The sequence below is a fragment of the Dasypus novemcinctus genome, chromosome 5 (genome assembly GCF_030445035.2).
Source record: "Dasypus novemcinctus isolate mDasNov1 chromosome 5, mDasNov1.1.hap2, whole genome shotgun sequence".
NCBI lineage: Eukaryota > Metazoa > Chordata > Mammalia > Cingulata > Dasypodidae > Dasypus > Dasypus novemcinctus.
In genome coordinates this window covers 118,556,342-118,572,423 of record NC_080677.1, presented here as the reverse complement: position 1 = coordinate 118,572,423, position 16,082 = coordinate 118,556,342, and the positions used below count along the sequence as shown (strand labels likewise).

The following is a 16,082-nucleotide window of genomic DNA, read 5'->3' as shown; positions in this document are numbered from 1 at the left end:
CTCATCCTTACAACTGCTTGCATTAGCATTACTCCCTGTACCCTCTCTCCATCCGAGAGCGAGGGCTCACCTGGTCCAGGCCAAGAGTCTGCGTTGGGCCAGGCTGCCCCGGTCGGTCCCCTCGGAAGAGGGGGCTTCCTCGCCAACCAAAGTCCCCGCGGCCTCGTCAAGCGGGGGCCTACCTAGGGCCGGCGTTGCCCTGCAGGTCTCTCCCACGCCAATGGTCACAGACGTGCTGACTCCCATGGCCGTCACCTCCGCCGTTTTGGGACGGGAAAACCTGGCCTTTCCCACAGGTGGCCTGAGGGCTTCTGCCTTGGCCGCCTGCCAGGCCCGGAGAGGCCTGTCTCTCAGAGAGGAGAGGCTCACAGTCTTCCCCTTCCTCGTCAGTGTCCACTCTTGCTCTGTGTTTCTTCTCTGGGATGAGAGGGTTGGGCCCCTGAGCAATTTAAAAAATGTATTTAAAATCACACTTTTTTTTTCATGAATAGGATTGCACTGTATACTATCTTGATTCTTTCCCCTCATGTAGTATAGGGATTCTTTATGGAACAAAGTTTAAAGTCCAGAAATCACCCCATACATATATGGTCAATTGATTTTTGGAAAATATCAGGTCAATTCAATGGAGAAAGAATAGTCTTTTCAATGAGTGGTGCTAGAACATTGGACAACCATCTGCAAAAAAAATTAACCTCAACCCTCACATCATATAGTATATAAAAATTAACTCAAATGGATCAGAGACCTAAATATAAGAACCAAAACTATAAAATTCCTGGAAGGAAACATAGGAGAAAATATCTGTGTCCTTGGGTGAGGTAAGGATTTTTTAGATAGGACATAAAACATATGAACCAAAAAGAAGAAAGTTAAAAATCTGACATAATAAAAATTTTAAAAAACTTCTACTATTTGGAAGATGCTGCTATGTTAATGAAAAGATAAGCTACAGACTAGGAGAAGATATCTGCAAGATACATATCTGACAAAGTACTTGTATTTAGAATATATAATGGCCTCTACAAACTCAAGAGTAAGAATACAAAAATCTGATAGGAAAATGGGCAAAAGACATGAACATATATTTTACCAAAAAGGATATACAGGTGACAAATAAGCACATTAAGAGGTATTCAACATCATTAGCCATTAGGGAAATTAAAACCACAATAAGATACACAGTAAACTATCACAACACACCTTTCAGAATGACCAAAATAAAATATAGTTACAACACTAAATGCTGGTGAGGATGTGGAGAAATGCATCACTCATACATTGCTGGTGGGAATGTAAAATGGAGCAGCCACTCTGGAAAATAGTTAGGCTGTTTCTCATAAAGTTAAACATACATCTAGGTATTTACCCAAAAGAAATGATAGCATTTTTCTATATAAAGACTCATGCACAACTGTTTATAGCAGTTATATTCATTATATCCCCAAACTAGAAACCCAAATGCCCTGCAATTAGTGGATGGATTAACAAAATGTGGTACATCCATACAGTGAAATACTGCTCAGCAATAGAAAATGAATCACAAATATATGCACTAACCAGGATGCATCTCAAAGGCATTATGCTAAAGTGAAAGAAACTAGACACAAAAAGCACCTAGTATATGATTCCATTTATATTACATTTGGGAAAAGGCAAAACTCTAGGAACAGAAAGATCAGTGGTTGTCAGCCACTGAGGACAGGGGTAGGAGATAGACTAAGTGGGCACAAGGGAACTTTTTAGGGCAATGGATATGGTCTATATCTTGAATGCATTGGGGGTTACAGGACTTCACACATTTGCCAAAACTCACTGAACTATATAATTTTTAAAGGGTGAATTTTACCTAACAGAATTTCCTAATGGAATTTACCTGGCAAAATTTAAACCAGATGTTGAAACAAAGTAAAAAAGAGAAAAATATATATGCATTTTGAAGTAGATTTTCTGGGCCAAGTGATTTTACATTTTGATAGAGAAGGCCAAATTATCCTCTAAAAAGTCTTTACTAGTTTATACTCCTACTAGTAGAATTTAAGAGTGCTTATTTCCCTCACACTACCACAAAAGGATATAAGCAATTGCAGAGGAAGAATGGAAGGGGAAAGGGGAGGGGGAGGGGGGAAAACCCAATTGATTCTTTTATCTTCTTTTATATCCCCCTAAAGTACTAACAGATCTGTAGTAGGTATTTAGAAGTGTTTGCTCCATTCATTTGTTGCATAATTTGGTTTGAATGCCCTAAGGCCTTGTCTTTAGTCTCTTCTCAGAGGCACAGGGGTGTATTTTATATATGTGGGGTAAGTATATACACATGTACACATGCATACACCTACTTCACACCACTCAGTCCCTCTGGATTTTAGAGTCACACAACTAATCAGCTGGCCTGTCAGAGACCTGGGAGATATTTTCCTAGACACTAAGGTAAGTTGCTCTAAATCCTAACAAAGATAATATTTAGTTTTATGCCTTTAGAGCTGAGAGACTATGGGGTCCTAGGGATCTCACTTTCCTTAGAGAGTTGGTGGCTGTGAGTCATTTCTATATCTCTAAGTTATGATTTTTATTTCTGATGTCAAAACTTTCTCATTGACTGGGTAAACATTCCATTTCCTGAGTTGGCTGAGAATGGAGCAGAAGACTCCTTTCACTGACTTTCTGAGTTCTAGAATAGATGGGAGTTTATTGGAGGCTGGGGCTAAATCTGAAAGGTGGAACCTCTTTACTAGAGTAGTGGACACTCTTACAAATCGACATATTATGAGGGTTTACTGGTGATATGGGCTGTGTGTGGGGGGGTGTTTCTTCATAAATAACCTGGGCTGTGTGTGTAAATTAAATATGTTAATTCAAACTTACCTGGAATGTGGAAGATATATGTTAATTCAGGCTTACCTAGAGAGTATGTGTTAATTCAAGACCTATCTGATACTCAGATAAAACACGTGAAACTCTAAGAAACTAACAAAAACTCTGTTTGCATGTAAACACCACCGTTTGACTCCCCACTCCTACATCCTCTGTATAAAAGAAACGCAAAGAACCTTTTGGGGCTTAGGTTTTTGAACAGGAGTTTCCGAGCCGGCTGTTCATTGATAAATTTTCCTTCCAGAGAATATTATTGAGTCCTGGCCTTCCGTACATGATCACTGAACCTCTCTGCTTTCACAACACTGGTGCTATGGGAAATCCTAAGCAGGAGGACACCATCTTCGGACTTCATATTAATTTGGTTGGGGAGGCAAAGCATAAATTCATAAAAGATAACTAATAGCAACAGGGCAAGGCAATTCAAGAATCACCCCCAAGGCGGCAGTTTATGGCCAAATGAGTTGTTTACACAATGAGTTTAGAAGGAATAGGAGGCTCCAGATACAGGGCCATGACATCTAGGGACCAGAAATGCCCCATAGGTGATGTTTCCACCCGAACTTGTGTAAGAGCTGGAGACAAGTTATGAAAAGTGCTCTGATTATCCAAGGGAAATGCTAATGACAAGGACTGTTTAGGGTGGGAATAGGGTTGGAATGGGGATAATAAAGTACAAAAAAAAAGAAACATCAAAAAACTCCCTTTAACTGTAATTCTTAATTATTTTTCTAGACGCTAGAGGTATTTACAGTCGGGATGTCTCAGTCTTAATTCTGAAGAAGAACTATTATTGATTCTCCAATAATCTTACCTTGGGCAAGAAGACTAGAGGGTCTGGAACTGCAAGATTGGGCAGCCCCTTCTTTAGCTCACCTAGCAGGAAAACAGGATTGCACAACCAGTGTCAATGTAAATGAGTCACATTTTCCACTATCTGCCTAGTTTTCTGGACAAGAAGACAGTGTCCCCAACCCACACCTTTAAGACCCTACCTGGTGCAAGCACTCCAAGGATGCCGTAACTACACAACAGCCAATTCCACGTTCCAGGACCTTTAAACCAAGGCTTTCTTTAGGGGACTAAAAACAGTCAAAGCAACTAGTCAAATGCCTGGCACACAGTAGGTATGAGACAAACGTTAACGCCCTTCTCTCCACTTTCTTAATTTCCCCAGGGTTTTCTAATTTTTCAAACACTAATCATCTGGCATTTCTCTCCACCACCCGAAAGCGCTGCTCTCCCTCACAAGCGCCTGGATTGCGGGGTTCTCTCCACCTCCGCTTCAGTTGGCTTCCGCCGACGCCTTCTCAACAACCACTGCGTGCGGGGTCTTGCCCGCTCCTCAGGCCCAGAGCGCCCGGTGGTTTCACCAGGACCCGGAGAGGAGGCTGAGCCTCTTGAAGTGAGAAAGGATGGAAAGAACTGTGTGCTCGCTTTTCTCAGCCCCTTTACTGGACTGAGGGCTCTTGGACACCGAGCCCGACTTTTCCTCGTCTCTGTACCCTCTGCAGCCCCGAAGCCTGTCTTACAAACGCAGGCACCCCAGACAGCCTGCTGCCCGGCGCAGAACCCACAGAGCGAAGCCGGGCGGGAGACTAGGGGCGGGAGGCCCGCTGCTCTCCGGGCTTCCACGTTTCTCAGCTCAGCTCCCTGATCGCCGCCCTCCCTCCTGCCTCGCCGGCCAGGTTCCGGGCGCCCCGGGACCACCAGCGCGGCCGCACCCCGGGGAAGGTGCGGGGTCAGGGCGGCGCTGGACCCCGGCCCGGCCCAGGCCTCCCGCATCCATTCCCCCGTGCCCCCTCCCGGGGGGCGGATCCTGGGGGGCAGGGCGCGGACCGGCTCCGCCGCCGTCGCCCGACCCGGGCTGAGCCGAGCTCGCGCGCGCAGCCCCGGCGCGCGGGTCTCCCGGCCGCCCCGCCTGGGCTATCCCGGAGGCAGGCGCCCGGCCGGCCGGGAGGGGGTGCTCGCCTCCTCGCGCCCGGGCCCGCGCGTTGCCGGGGAGCGGCTGGGAGTCTCCGAGGGGGCGGAGCGGCGAGGCCGGCGTGCGGCTGGTGGGCCCTGTCCGCGGTTCCGGCCCCCGGCCCGCCCCCGCCTCGCCGGCCTCCCTCCGCGCCGGTGCGCCGCGTCCCGTCCCAGCCGCAGCCGCAGCGGCCGCCCCTCCCCAGCCTGAGAACGCGGAGCCGCGAGGCCGGGCCCGGGCGCCGGCCGGGAGCGCCGGGGCGCGGCGCCGACGCCGAGGCGCGGCCATGGAAGGGAAGACCCGCGCCGGGGTCGCGCTGGTCCCGGGGCCGTGCAGCCGCCGGCCTTCCGCCCGCCTCGCCCGCCGCCGCCCGGGGCTGCTGCTTCCCGGCCTCTGGCTGTTGCTGCTGGCCCGGCCAGCCTCGTGCGCCCCAGGTAAGCCCCTCCGGGACCCCCACCCCGCCGGATGCGGCCGCGACCCTGCCTTCCTTTATTGCTGTTATTTTCAAAATCCTGGTTTTCCCCGCCCATCCTCTTTTATTCTCCTCGGCTCCCTCGCCCTCCTTTCTTGAGATGCGTTTCCCTTCTTGGGCCCAGCAAATAAAGGCAGGGAGAAAATAAATAAATAAAATGAAAAAGAGAGCTGATTCTGGCCAATCTTGCTGAAGGTCTGCAAAGCTATCCTCTTGCTATCCGTGGAGCCAGAGGCCGGACTGGTGGCTTCTCCTCAGAAATGTGCCTTTTTTTTCCTATAAAATATAGGCACTGAAATTGTATTCGTGCATGACAATATGAATGTGACATAGCAAATGTTTTGGAGTACTTTATTGTTCGGGGTGAACGGGTGCATTCAATGTGTGCTTTAAAACAGAATTGCGTTACCCTGAGTAGCTAGTGCATCCCCCAGATGCAGGCAGGCTGGCGGTGTCCCCCAGTGCATCAGGACACAAAGAACATTCAAAGAAAATCTCTTGGAAAGAGCCCTGGCCATACATCTTTCCAGGGAAATAGCTATTTGTATTATTTCTGCAAAGGCATTATTAGTACAATGGAGTGTGAAAATATTGTGATTCTTAAGTGTCAGGGCATGAAAGGAGTAAGGGTTGTTTTTATAATAGGTGCAATTTACTGACTGTTCATCAGCATGGAATTAAGAGGCATGATTTATAAAGAAGCATGTGGGTGGGTTTTGTTGTTGGGGAAGTGATTTACTTTATACTGCTTCTCCAAAATGCTGATTCGACCACCCTGAGCATAAACACAGGCTGTCCACTGGTCTGGAAACCATCTCTGAGCTGACATGCTGCAAGCCAGTGATTGCCCCAGCACACACACTTGACCACTTTGGAGGGAGAAAAGGAAAAGTGGAATGGCCAGCTGTGGGTGGAGAGCAACTGCACACAGAACAAAAGCCAGAAAGCAATGGAAGCCACTCAAACGTCTTGCCTTCTCATGGGAGCTAGGCCAAAGGACTGCCAAGTGGCTTTGAAAGGAAATGGAATACATTTGAAGGTGTCCCTTGGGTTGCTCTTTCAGAATTATAACCAGTGCCACATAGAGGATGGTACAACAGAAGCATGGGAAGGGACTGCAGAGACATAAACTGCAGCCACCCCTTCCTAAAGAGGAAACCGATGCAGAGAAGTGACTTGCTCAGGGTCACAGGCTAGTTGGTGCATAGTCATCACTTTACTGTTCTCCCATTGCTCTTGACCCATGGACATACACACACCCAGCGCTTCCATAAGAATTCCCCATAGCTACATGGAGCCCTGCCCTGGGAGCCAGACCAGACCTGGGGTTGACAAAATAGGCCTCCTTTAGGCAGTGTACAAATACTGCAAACAGCTTTGCCTAGCCTGGCACCTCATGTCTCAGTCCTGCTCATTGTGTGTTCCAGCCCTGTGTGTCCACAGGAGATGAGATCCTGGGCTCAGCAGGCAGTTTCCATTAATTGAGTGCTTCCTGGGTGCCAGGTGGTGCATTTTATATACATGAGCCAATCACTCTGTGATTTAGCTGTTGTTATCCCCATTTTGCAGAGAGGAAACTAAGGCTCCAGGAGTTTGTTTTCCCACCAGATTTGGTTTGGCTCCAAACTCTTTGCACTTAAACACTATACTCTTATTGCTTTTTCATGTTTTGTGACTATCTGGATATACTACAGATGTTTTAAAGAATGTAAGTAATTATTTTGATAAAAGTATAATAAATAGTGGAGCTGTTTGTTCTATCCCTCCATAGTGTTCTCTTCTTTATAAGTCCTTTCCCATTTTGCCTGTACCGCTCACTACAAACATCATGGGAGCAGAGACTCTAACCCTTTCACGAATTTGTGTATTGTGCTCCTCTAGTGTGCACAGCTGGTTCCAGGCTGGGTAATAGAATAGAAATTAAAGAAGTAGAAGGCATGGCTCCCTGTCGGCAAGGATCAACAGTGTAACTGGGAGACAAACAGAGGACACAGCCAGATGGAAACAAAAAGTATAAGCAAGGGCAGACCCTTGAAAGGTAGCTAGTAACCTGCTAGGCCGGGGTTTTTCAGGCAAGAATTCGTAAAGGTGCCTTCTGATCTACTTCTTGAAGGCTGTGAAGGACAGTAATGGTGGAAAACAGCTTCTTACTGCAGCTAGGCCACTTGTAGGCTATCTGGGGATAATAATTGGTTGTTGATCCTAGGGAGAGGTTGAGTTCAGTTGTTTGGTCCCTAACTCCTCTCTCTACCATCGGGCCTCTCTTGCTCCCAGATCTGAGTGTTCTGTTTTCAGTAGCAGAGCGGGTTCCCTGCGCTTGGCAGATGTCCTTTGCAGAACCTTGCTAGGTGATTCTCTTTCTAAAGAGCAGTGTTAGTCAGAAAAGGGTGCTTCTTAATGCTTTTTTAGATTTACTAGTTAGGCCACAACTCCTTCTGTTACTGCCTGAAATCTCTCTTCTCCAGCAGGTTTCTCTTTCTCTTTAATGTTTGTTAAGCGAAACCCACCTTCCAATTTGCCCCCTTATTTCAGTCTTTAGATACATTTATACATTTTATTGATTTCTTGTCTATTTCTATTCCATTCAGCATCTTGAACATGCTCCTGTCCCTCTTTTTTACATTTACAAGTTTGGTCTTGACAGTTCACTGCTGTGGAAACAACTTGTAATACTCTGGACTTGCTTCTGAATGTGGTGCTTTTAGGACATACAACATTCACAATAACAAAAGAAAAAATTGTGCCTCATCGGTTTACCTTATTCAGGGATGTCTCTGTTAAAATAATAGTGTTTGTGAAAGTAATATATTGTAGAGAATAGAGAATTTGATTATTACTGAAAGGTACAGAAAAAAAAAGTCACCCATAATCTCATAGTCCTCTAACCTATGGAAAACACTGTAAATCGTTGTCTTTTTGTTGTTAACATTAAGTAAAATTAAAATGAGGATCAAATTATGTGCTTTTTCACTTCAGCATTCCTCTGTTCATTAGTCTTTGAAAACATGATTTTCCATTCTAATTTATTCATCCTCTTATTTTTCCAGGTTTTTGCTGTTACAATTATGTTGAGATTTATATCTATAGAGATAAGACTTTGTCTGTATTTCTTTGTGTGTGTGTTAATATACATTTCTAGAAGGAGAAGTAGAATGTAATTAAAATGTAAGGCCCACCAGACTGAATCTATTTGTGTTTTATTCAGAGTGCTATGTGCCTAGTAGATGCTGAGGAAATGGTTGAATGAATCAGCTTGAGAGCTGTAATGCTGAAATAAACTCTTGTAGTTTATAATGTTGCTTAATTCACTCACCTGCATTAACATTGAATATTATTTTTAAAAATCCTTGTTAACAAGTTTATATTTTTTAATTTGCATTTTTGCTTACTTTCAAGTTTAATTTTTCATTTTTATTTTAGATTTTTATTTTTTTCTGTGAATTTTCTCTTATTTTGCCCTTTTATCTATTGTGGTATAAATTTTTAAACTATTACTTTATTTATTAAGGATAGCAATCTTTTTTTTTTTTTGCATTTGATGAATTTTCCCTCTTCCAGTGTATTTTCTTTTACATTTTGTATAATTTTGAGATTGAGGAGTTTTGGGTTATTTTGATTATAAAACTGGTTTTATTTTTCTTTTCATAGCTTTTAAATTGTAGTTATGCTATGGCAATTTAAATTTTTATCTTAACATGTTATTTTATTACTGGCCATTTTGAAGTGAATTTTTGTTATACTTTGTGAGTGATTTAGTAGCCTATACGTAAAGACTTAGGTAAGTGTTTTGAAAGTGTGGTCCCTAAACCTCCTGCATCAAAATCACTTGGGGTGGTGGTGATGGTGCTTGTTAAGAGTTTAGATTTCTGGGGCTTACTTACCCTTGTCCTCATAATCACAATCTCTGGTGGTGGTGCCTGGGAATCTTCATTTTTAACAAGTTCGTGTTGACTTTTAAGCACTTTAAACTTTGGAACCACTGGTCCAGATACTGTAAATCCAGTAATTGGGAACTAATAGTATTTTTGGGAAATACCACTTAATGTCTTTCAATTATGGTTTCTGTTAGGCCAATTGATTTAAAATCATGACATTGAAACATTTTGTTGTTGTAACATTTTGTTTGCTTGGTTTTCTTAGGGTTGGGAGTAAGAAGAGCCTAGAGGACTTGATGTTAAATTTTTACTCCAGGCCATTAGGGAGCAGCTGCTGCAGTCCTTGTCAGGAAGTGCCTCACTTAATCCTGAAAACAAAACCCAGCCAGGGAGCTGTTAAAAAGTCACTAGGGACCTGGGAGGCACAGGTTTTCTATCAGTGCCTTGGGTGATAGAGGCAGCTAATTACTGTAATTATAATTACACTAGGTTGATTTTGCCAGATAGGAAGAAGCTGTTCTAACTGATCTAATTTGTTTTCAAGTTGTGACCACCCACCTTTCATCTGGAGCACACAATGACATCTCTCTTTCATGTACTTAGGCAACATGATTTGTTGGAAAGTGCAGTGAACCATGAGTTAGAAAGCCTGGGTCTCTTCATTTCTGCTGATAATTTACTTGGTGATTGTGGATTACTTGGTTTCCTCATCAGTGTAAGAAGGGGGTTAGATTACATGATCCCTAAATTCCCTTTTAGCGCTTACATTTCAGGTCTGCATCATGGTTGCCTTGGAATGTACTTGTTGTAGACAGCAACTGCTTTGTTTCTATTGGATATTGGTAAGTGTGGCTATCTGTTGCTGTGTAGCTGTTGTAGGCCAGTGACCTGGTGAAGGCATTTCACTCTTATTACTGAAGTCATTTCTTTTTTTAACCCCCCTCTCTGATCTTCCCTTTTACATCATTGCTCCCAAGACATACACTTTGCTTTCCCTTGTTTTTTTATTTTAGTCTTTTCTTTTTTTTCCATCTCCTTTGCTAATGCTAGGGCCCCTAGTGCTATGGCATATAGCTTCAGATATTACTTCTTCTCATTTGCGAAACTCTAACCCTGCTGCTCAAGTGTGGTCTGCTGACACACAGCATCACCAGCACTTAGTAGCTTGTTAGAAATGCAGAATCTCAGGTCCCACCCCATGCCTTCTGAATCAGAACCTGCATTTTAACGAGCTCCCTGGATGACTTTGCACACACCAAGTTTGAGAAGCACTAAACTAAGGTAATCCTTCCTGTTACAGACTTCTGGGAGTAAGTACTAGAGTCTGAGGCATCCCAATTTGACCCTGGAGCTAATCCAGATCTTCAGAGTCCTTAAGATAGATACATCAGCCTTTGGGACTGAATCTATGGGAATAGTATGCAAAACCCTTCTCCCACTGACCAGGCAGTTTCAGAACAGAATGGTTCTCTAGGTCTGTTATAATACATAACACGTTCATTTATTAATGACTTTTGTCTGGTTGTTGAAAATACTGAAATACCACACCAGTTGGTAAATACCCGCTACACTAAGCAGCCTGCCTACCTGCCCAAGGGCCCTAGGCCTCCCTGTTCTCCCTCAGGACTCTTCCCCTAGGACCCTCCCCCCACCTCCACAAGGACCCGCAACTGAAGGGTCAAGGCTCAGCCTAGCAGAAGCCTCAGGGCTTTAGGACTGTGTCCCTTCTGATTGGTTGTGCTCATCTCCCACCTGCTGTTAACTGGGCTGTCATGCATGCATTTATTCATTCATCAAGCTGTCCTGGATTTGGCATAATAAGAAGAGTTAGTTAAATTGATGCCTCTGATAGTAGTTGAAGTCCCAGGCCTGGAGGGTACTGCTGAGGGAGAGCAGGTTGGAGGGAAGAGAAGGCCAAGGGCAGAAGCAGAGGAGCCTAACAATAAAGGAAATGGAAGAGAAAGAGAAGCCCACAAAGGAAATTGACTATCATGACACAACAGTGTTTGGGAAAGCCAGGGGAGGAGGAGAGAGTTTATGAATAGGAGAGTGATCTGCCATGTGCAGTGCTGTTATATAAACTGTTTCTCATAGTGTAGTGTGAGGGCCTCCTGAGCAGAATCCCCAGGGGACTTGTTAAGCGCCCACACTCATGGCTGCCCCAACCAAGACGGTGGAGTGAGATGTGTCAGGTTCTCTCAGGCACCTGTGGAAACTTTGAACAATCAGCAAGAGCTGGCAGAAACATCTTACAGCTCTAGAAAACAGTGAAAGGACCGCAATATGGGGCAAGTGCCAAATCAAGACAAAGCCTGCTTAAAAGTGATAGGATCTCACAGTGTCTTGGCTGGCTGCCCTTCTCCCCCCCAACAGCTTGGCAGGGAGCTGGCCCATGCTCCCAGTGTGGCTCTCTGATCCCACTTCCAGAGTGAGCATAGTAACTCTCAAGCCCATACTGAAAGCATGTATGACTGGCCCAGTCTTTCTGGTGATAGCCTGAGGGATTCACCATCTTAGAACTTGCCCTGTGTGTAGCAGCAGCTTGCAGAGCTCTCCTTCACAGCTGTGGGAAAGCAGCAAAGTGGCTACCTGGGGCAAGGGGTTACTGGCTACAGGATACACAGTGCGGTGCTTGTGTATCCAGTTTTCTAGGGAAGAGGGCACATTCAGAGGGCCACAAGCACTTACCCAAGACAAGACACATACACTGACCCTGGGAAACCCCTATGCTTTGGCCTGGAGCTGTTCTCTAATCTCATTGTATGGATAAACACTGAAGGAGAGCACTCCTACAAGTCAATCTAAAAAGCCTAGGAAAGGTGTTTTCTTTTAAGTTCCTGGAATTCCACAAAAGCTCTGGGATAACACTAGCTAGACACAAACTTAAAGAACAGAGCCTCAGAGTCTAAATTCCAGTGTTAACACATGAAAAGCCTCAGAATACCTTGATTTCAACAAAAGATTACAACACACACAAAAAAACAGGAAGCAGTGACCCTTGGAAAGGACAAAGCTTTAGAAACCTTCAGTGAGGAAGACCAGACCTGGGATATTCCAGGCTAAGATTTTTGAAAAATAGTCCTAAATATGCTCAAAGAGCTAAAGGGAGGGAAGCAGACTTGGCCCAATGGATAGGGTGCTGCCTACCACATGGAAGGTCCGCGGTTCAAACCCCAGGCCTCCTTGACCTGTGTGGAGCTGGCCCACGTTCAGTGCTGATATGCGCAAGGAGTGTTGTGCCATGCAGGGGTGTCCCCTGCGTAGGGGAGCCCCACGTGCAAGGAGTGCGCCCCCGTGAGGAGAGCTGCCCAGCGCGAAAGAAAGTGCAGCCTGCCCAGGAATGGCGCCGCACACACGGAGAGCTGACACAGCAAGAATCATGCAATCCCAGTGCTGCTGATAAGGATAGAAGTGGTCACAAAAGCACATACAGTGAATGGACACAGAGAGCAGACAACTGGGGGCGGGGGGGCAGGAAGGGAAGAGAAATAAATAAAAAATAAAATCTTAAAAAAAAAAAGAGCTAAAGGGAAACGTGGACGAGGACTAAAGAAAATCAGGAAAATGATAGCTATCAGAGAAGGAATCCAAGGGCACTGGTGGAATGTTTGGAATGCACTCTTAAGTAAGGTGATGGGAGAAATGTGTCCTGGTGCCAGTATATATGCTTGTGTGATTTTACCTGTAACATTTGACAGTCTGAGTGTGGGAGGGGAAAGGGGGTGATTAGCTTGAGTCAAGGTTGGGGAATCACAGGTAGGTGTGGTGAAGAGCCAAGGGAAATTGAGGCTCCTGGCAAGAGAATGATCTGAATGATGCACTGTGGGAACTAGATTGGGTGAGGAAGGAAGTGAAGCAGTGGGAGAAAGCTAGGCTGGATTAGATCCAGAACAGCTCTATTTGGAGGAGAGAAAACTCAAGGGATTAGTGTGTTGTGCTTAAGGTTTCAGAAGTGGGTCATCTCTGGGTTTTGTCTTGGGGAATGATGAAGGCAGGGTGTAGCTGTAGGGGTCAGTTGAATTAGAATGTGGATGAAGGCTTTTGGGTGAATAATCTCTGTGGATGTTGAATTTGCTGGTGATGATGGCAGAAATGAGGAAGAGAGGAGGACTGTGAGCCAGGTACCAAATCCTCAGAAAATGAAGGGAAGTGACCAGGAGGACTATGGATGATAGAGGAAGGGAGAGTCTGTACCTTTTTCAAAGAAAGTAGGGGTTTTGCCTGAAAGCAGGGAAAGCAATGGCTTTGAAGTGGCTGTTGAGATTTAAAACAAAACCTGCTTAGACACTAGGCCCTTTGCTGTCTGCAGCATGGAAGAATGAACAATCCTTGATTGTTACAGGAGCTTCTATCTCAGTTTCTTAGATGAGAGCTGCATTTTGAAAAGTCAGAGGGAGAGTTGAGTTCAGAGGCTGAGAATATACGGAAGTTGTAGAGGACATTTTCCCATGGTGGGAAAAGCTGGGTGAGAATTCCACAGTGGAACATAGAGCAAGGGAGGAAGTACAGAGTGAGGGGAGGAGAGTTTATCCTAGCAGAGGTCAGGAAACCCTTGTGTGTTGGGTGGTGCAGGAGGGTGGGAGGTGTCAACTAGCTTTGAGGTTCTGGGCAAATGTGAAAACGTGAGGTGGTCAGAAGCTTGACATGGGTGTTGGTGGAGGGACCACAGTTAGCAGTGGCATTCTGCTTAGTGTTGTAAATGTGAAGTAGTGAGGCATTGTGTTTGGAGTCCCTGAAGAGGTATCCGTTTGGGAACTGCATTTTAGGGCAATCAGTTTTGCTTTTCCTGAGCCTCCAACATGCTTTGCTCCATGAAAGATATAAAATATAGGAATTGCTTTTGCCTTCAAGAAGCTTTCAATCCAGTGGAGAGGAAGAACCAATACACAGGAAACTGTTATCAAGCAACTGAAGACACTGTGGCGATATGTAATTAATTGCTAAACTGTGTAATAGAAGGGGCTCTAAGGAAAAAGAGAATTCTGAACGCTGGGGAGTCAGAGAAGGCTTAAGTAGAGTTCCAGGCCTTAGAGGATGGTCACAAATTGGATGGTTGAAAGAGAAAACATTCAAGACAGGAAGAATTTTCCTGCTTGGAAAAAGGGAAGAGCTTATAGGACAATGAGGAGACCAGTCTACTTAGAATTGGGAAGAGACTGTGTGCAGGATTAGCGTGATAGTGGTGTGAGGCTGAATAGAAGGGGGAGGGAAGACCTAAGTCAAGTGGGCCCAAAGGCTGTGGTAGATAGGAAAGGAGTTTCAGCAGAAACGGAGAAGAAATGATGAGCGCAGGAGGAGTGTTGAAGAATGAGTTCATCACACAGAGTGGCTGGTTATAGTATACGAAGAAGAGGAGAGGGCAAAGAAGTCTTCAGAATTTCTAGTTGGGGTAAGCTCAAGCTGTTGGTACCTCTGACAGAAATAAGTTGCGGCGGTGGGGTGGTGACATTGAAGATGAGAAGTTTGGTTTTGGACATGTTGAGCCTGTGCTGACATCAGGATATTAGAGTTCCCCAGAGCTCTGTCTTAGGCCCTCTCTCCCTTCCTCCTTGCCTCTGAGCTCATTCTATGAGTATATTTCTAAGGTCCACCTTTACAAAGATGCTTCTCACATTTCTTCCAGCCCAGACTTCTCCAGATGATCATCTTTTCATCTGTTTTGTCTTGACCTTACTACTTGGATGTGACAGTGGCCTCATACTCAGCTTGTCCAAAACTGTACTCATTATCTTATTCCCCTTCCCTGTCCTTTCCCAGGGTTCTGTCACAGAGAAAGGCATCACTGTTTGCCCATTATGCATGCCAGAGATCCATCCTTGACACTGCCCCACCCTTATTTCCAATATCCTGTCAGTCACCAAGTTCTTTCAATGTTGCTGTCAAAATATCTCTTCAATCTGTCCACTGTTCTCTGCCCCCACTGTGGCTGCTGTACTCATTCAGCCTCCCATCATCTTCTCTCTGGATTACTGACATGGACTCTACTTTTCCAGTTCATCTTCTCCCTTGCTGAAAAATCTGCAGTGGCTTCCCATGATTTTTATTTTACTCGGGTGTGAGTCCAAAGCCTGTATTTCAAACATTAAGTTTATGCATTGGGGTCAAGGTGGGGATCTAGGCAGTAGGGACTCATGAAAAAATGGATACAGTGCATACAGAATATTCAAAATGTCAGTGTTGAAGGAGATCAGTAACACCATCCTGGCAAGAGAGGTGAAGTGATGTGCTTTGAAGACAGTTTTGCCATTCCGAGGTTAAGGTCCCAGGGACAGGCTGCTTTTCAATCCCAGATGATGTGATTTGCTGTGACAGTCAGGCAGCTAACAGAGTGGGACCCAGCACCTCAGAAGGCCAACTGGTGCTGCTTTGAGGGGAGGCGTGCTGTGCTTGTTCAAGAAGAGAAATAAGGTGGGAAGCGGACTTGGCCCAATGGATAGGGCGTCCATCTACCACATGGGAGGTCTGCGGTTCAAACCCTGGGCCTCCCCAACCTGTGTGCAGCTGTCCCATGTGCAGTGCTGATGTGTGCAAGGAGTGCTGTGCCACGCAGGGGTGCCCCCCCGCGTAGGGGAGACCCACGTTCAGGGAGTGCACCCTGTGAGGAGAGCAGACCAGCGCAAAAGAGAGTTCAGCCTGCCCAAGAATAACGTTGCACACACGGAGAGTTTTCGCAGCAAGATGATGCAACAAAAAGAAACACAGATTCCCATGCCGCTGACAACAACAGAAGCGGACAAAGGAGAACATGCAGCGAATGTACACAGAGAACAGACAACTGGGGGGGTGGACAGGGAGAGAAATAAATAAAATAAATCTTAAAAAAAAAAGAGAAATAAGGTAGTAAGTTAGGGGATGGTGACAGAGGAGTGGTAAGGTGGTGGCGACCTGTGCAGATGAG

General features: G+C 45.4%; 1 protein-coding gene across 1 annotated transcript in view; it reads left to right on the top strand.

The window, feature by feature from the left end:
- The first annotated feature begins 3,349 nt into the window (after nt 1-3,349).
- Nucleotides 3,350-16,082, top strand: part of KIAA1549 (KIAA1549 ortholog) — a 162,594-nt gene continuing 149,861 nt past the window's right edge. The window contains exons 1-3 of the mRNA XM_058296553.1: nt 3,350-3,419; nt 4,563-4,928; nt 5,014-5,271. Coding sequence (XP_058152536.1) covers nt 3,350-3,419; nt 4,563-4,928; nt 5,014-5,271 — 694 coding nt within the window. The remainder of the gene's footprint in view (nt 3,420-4,562; nt 4,929-5,013; nt 5,272-16,082) is intronic.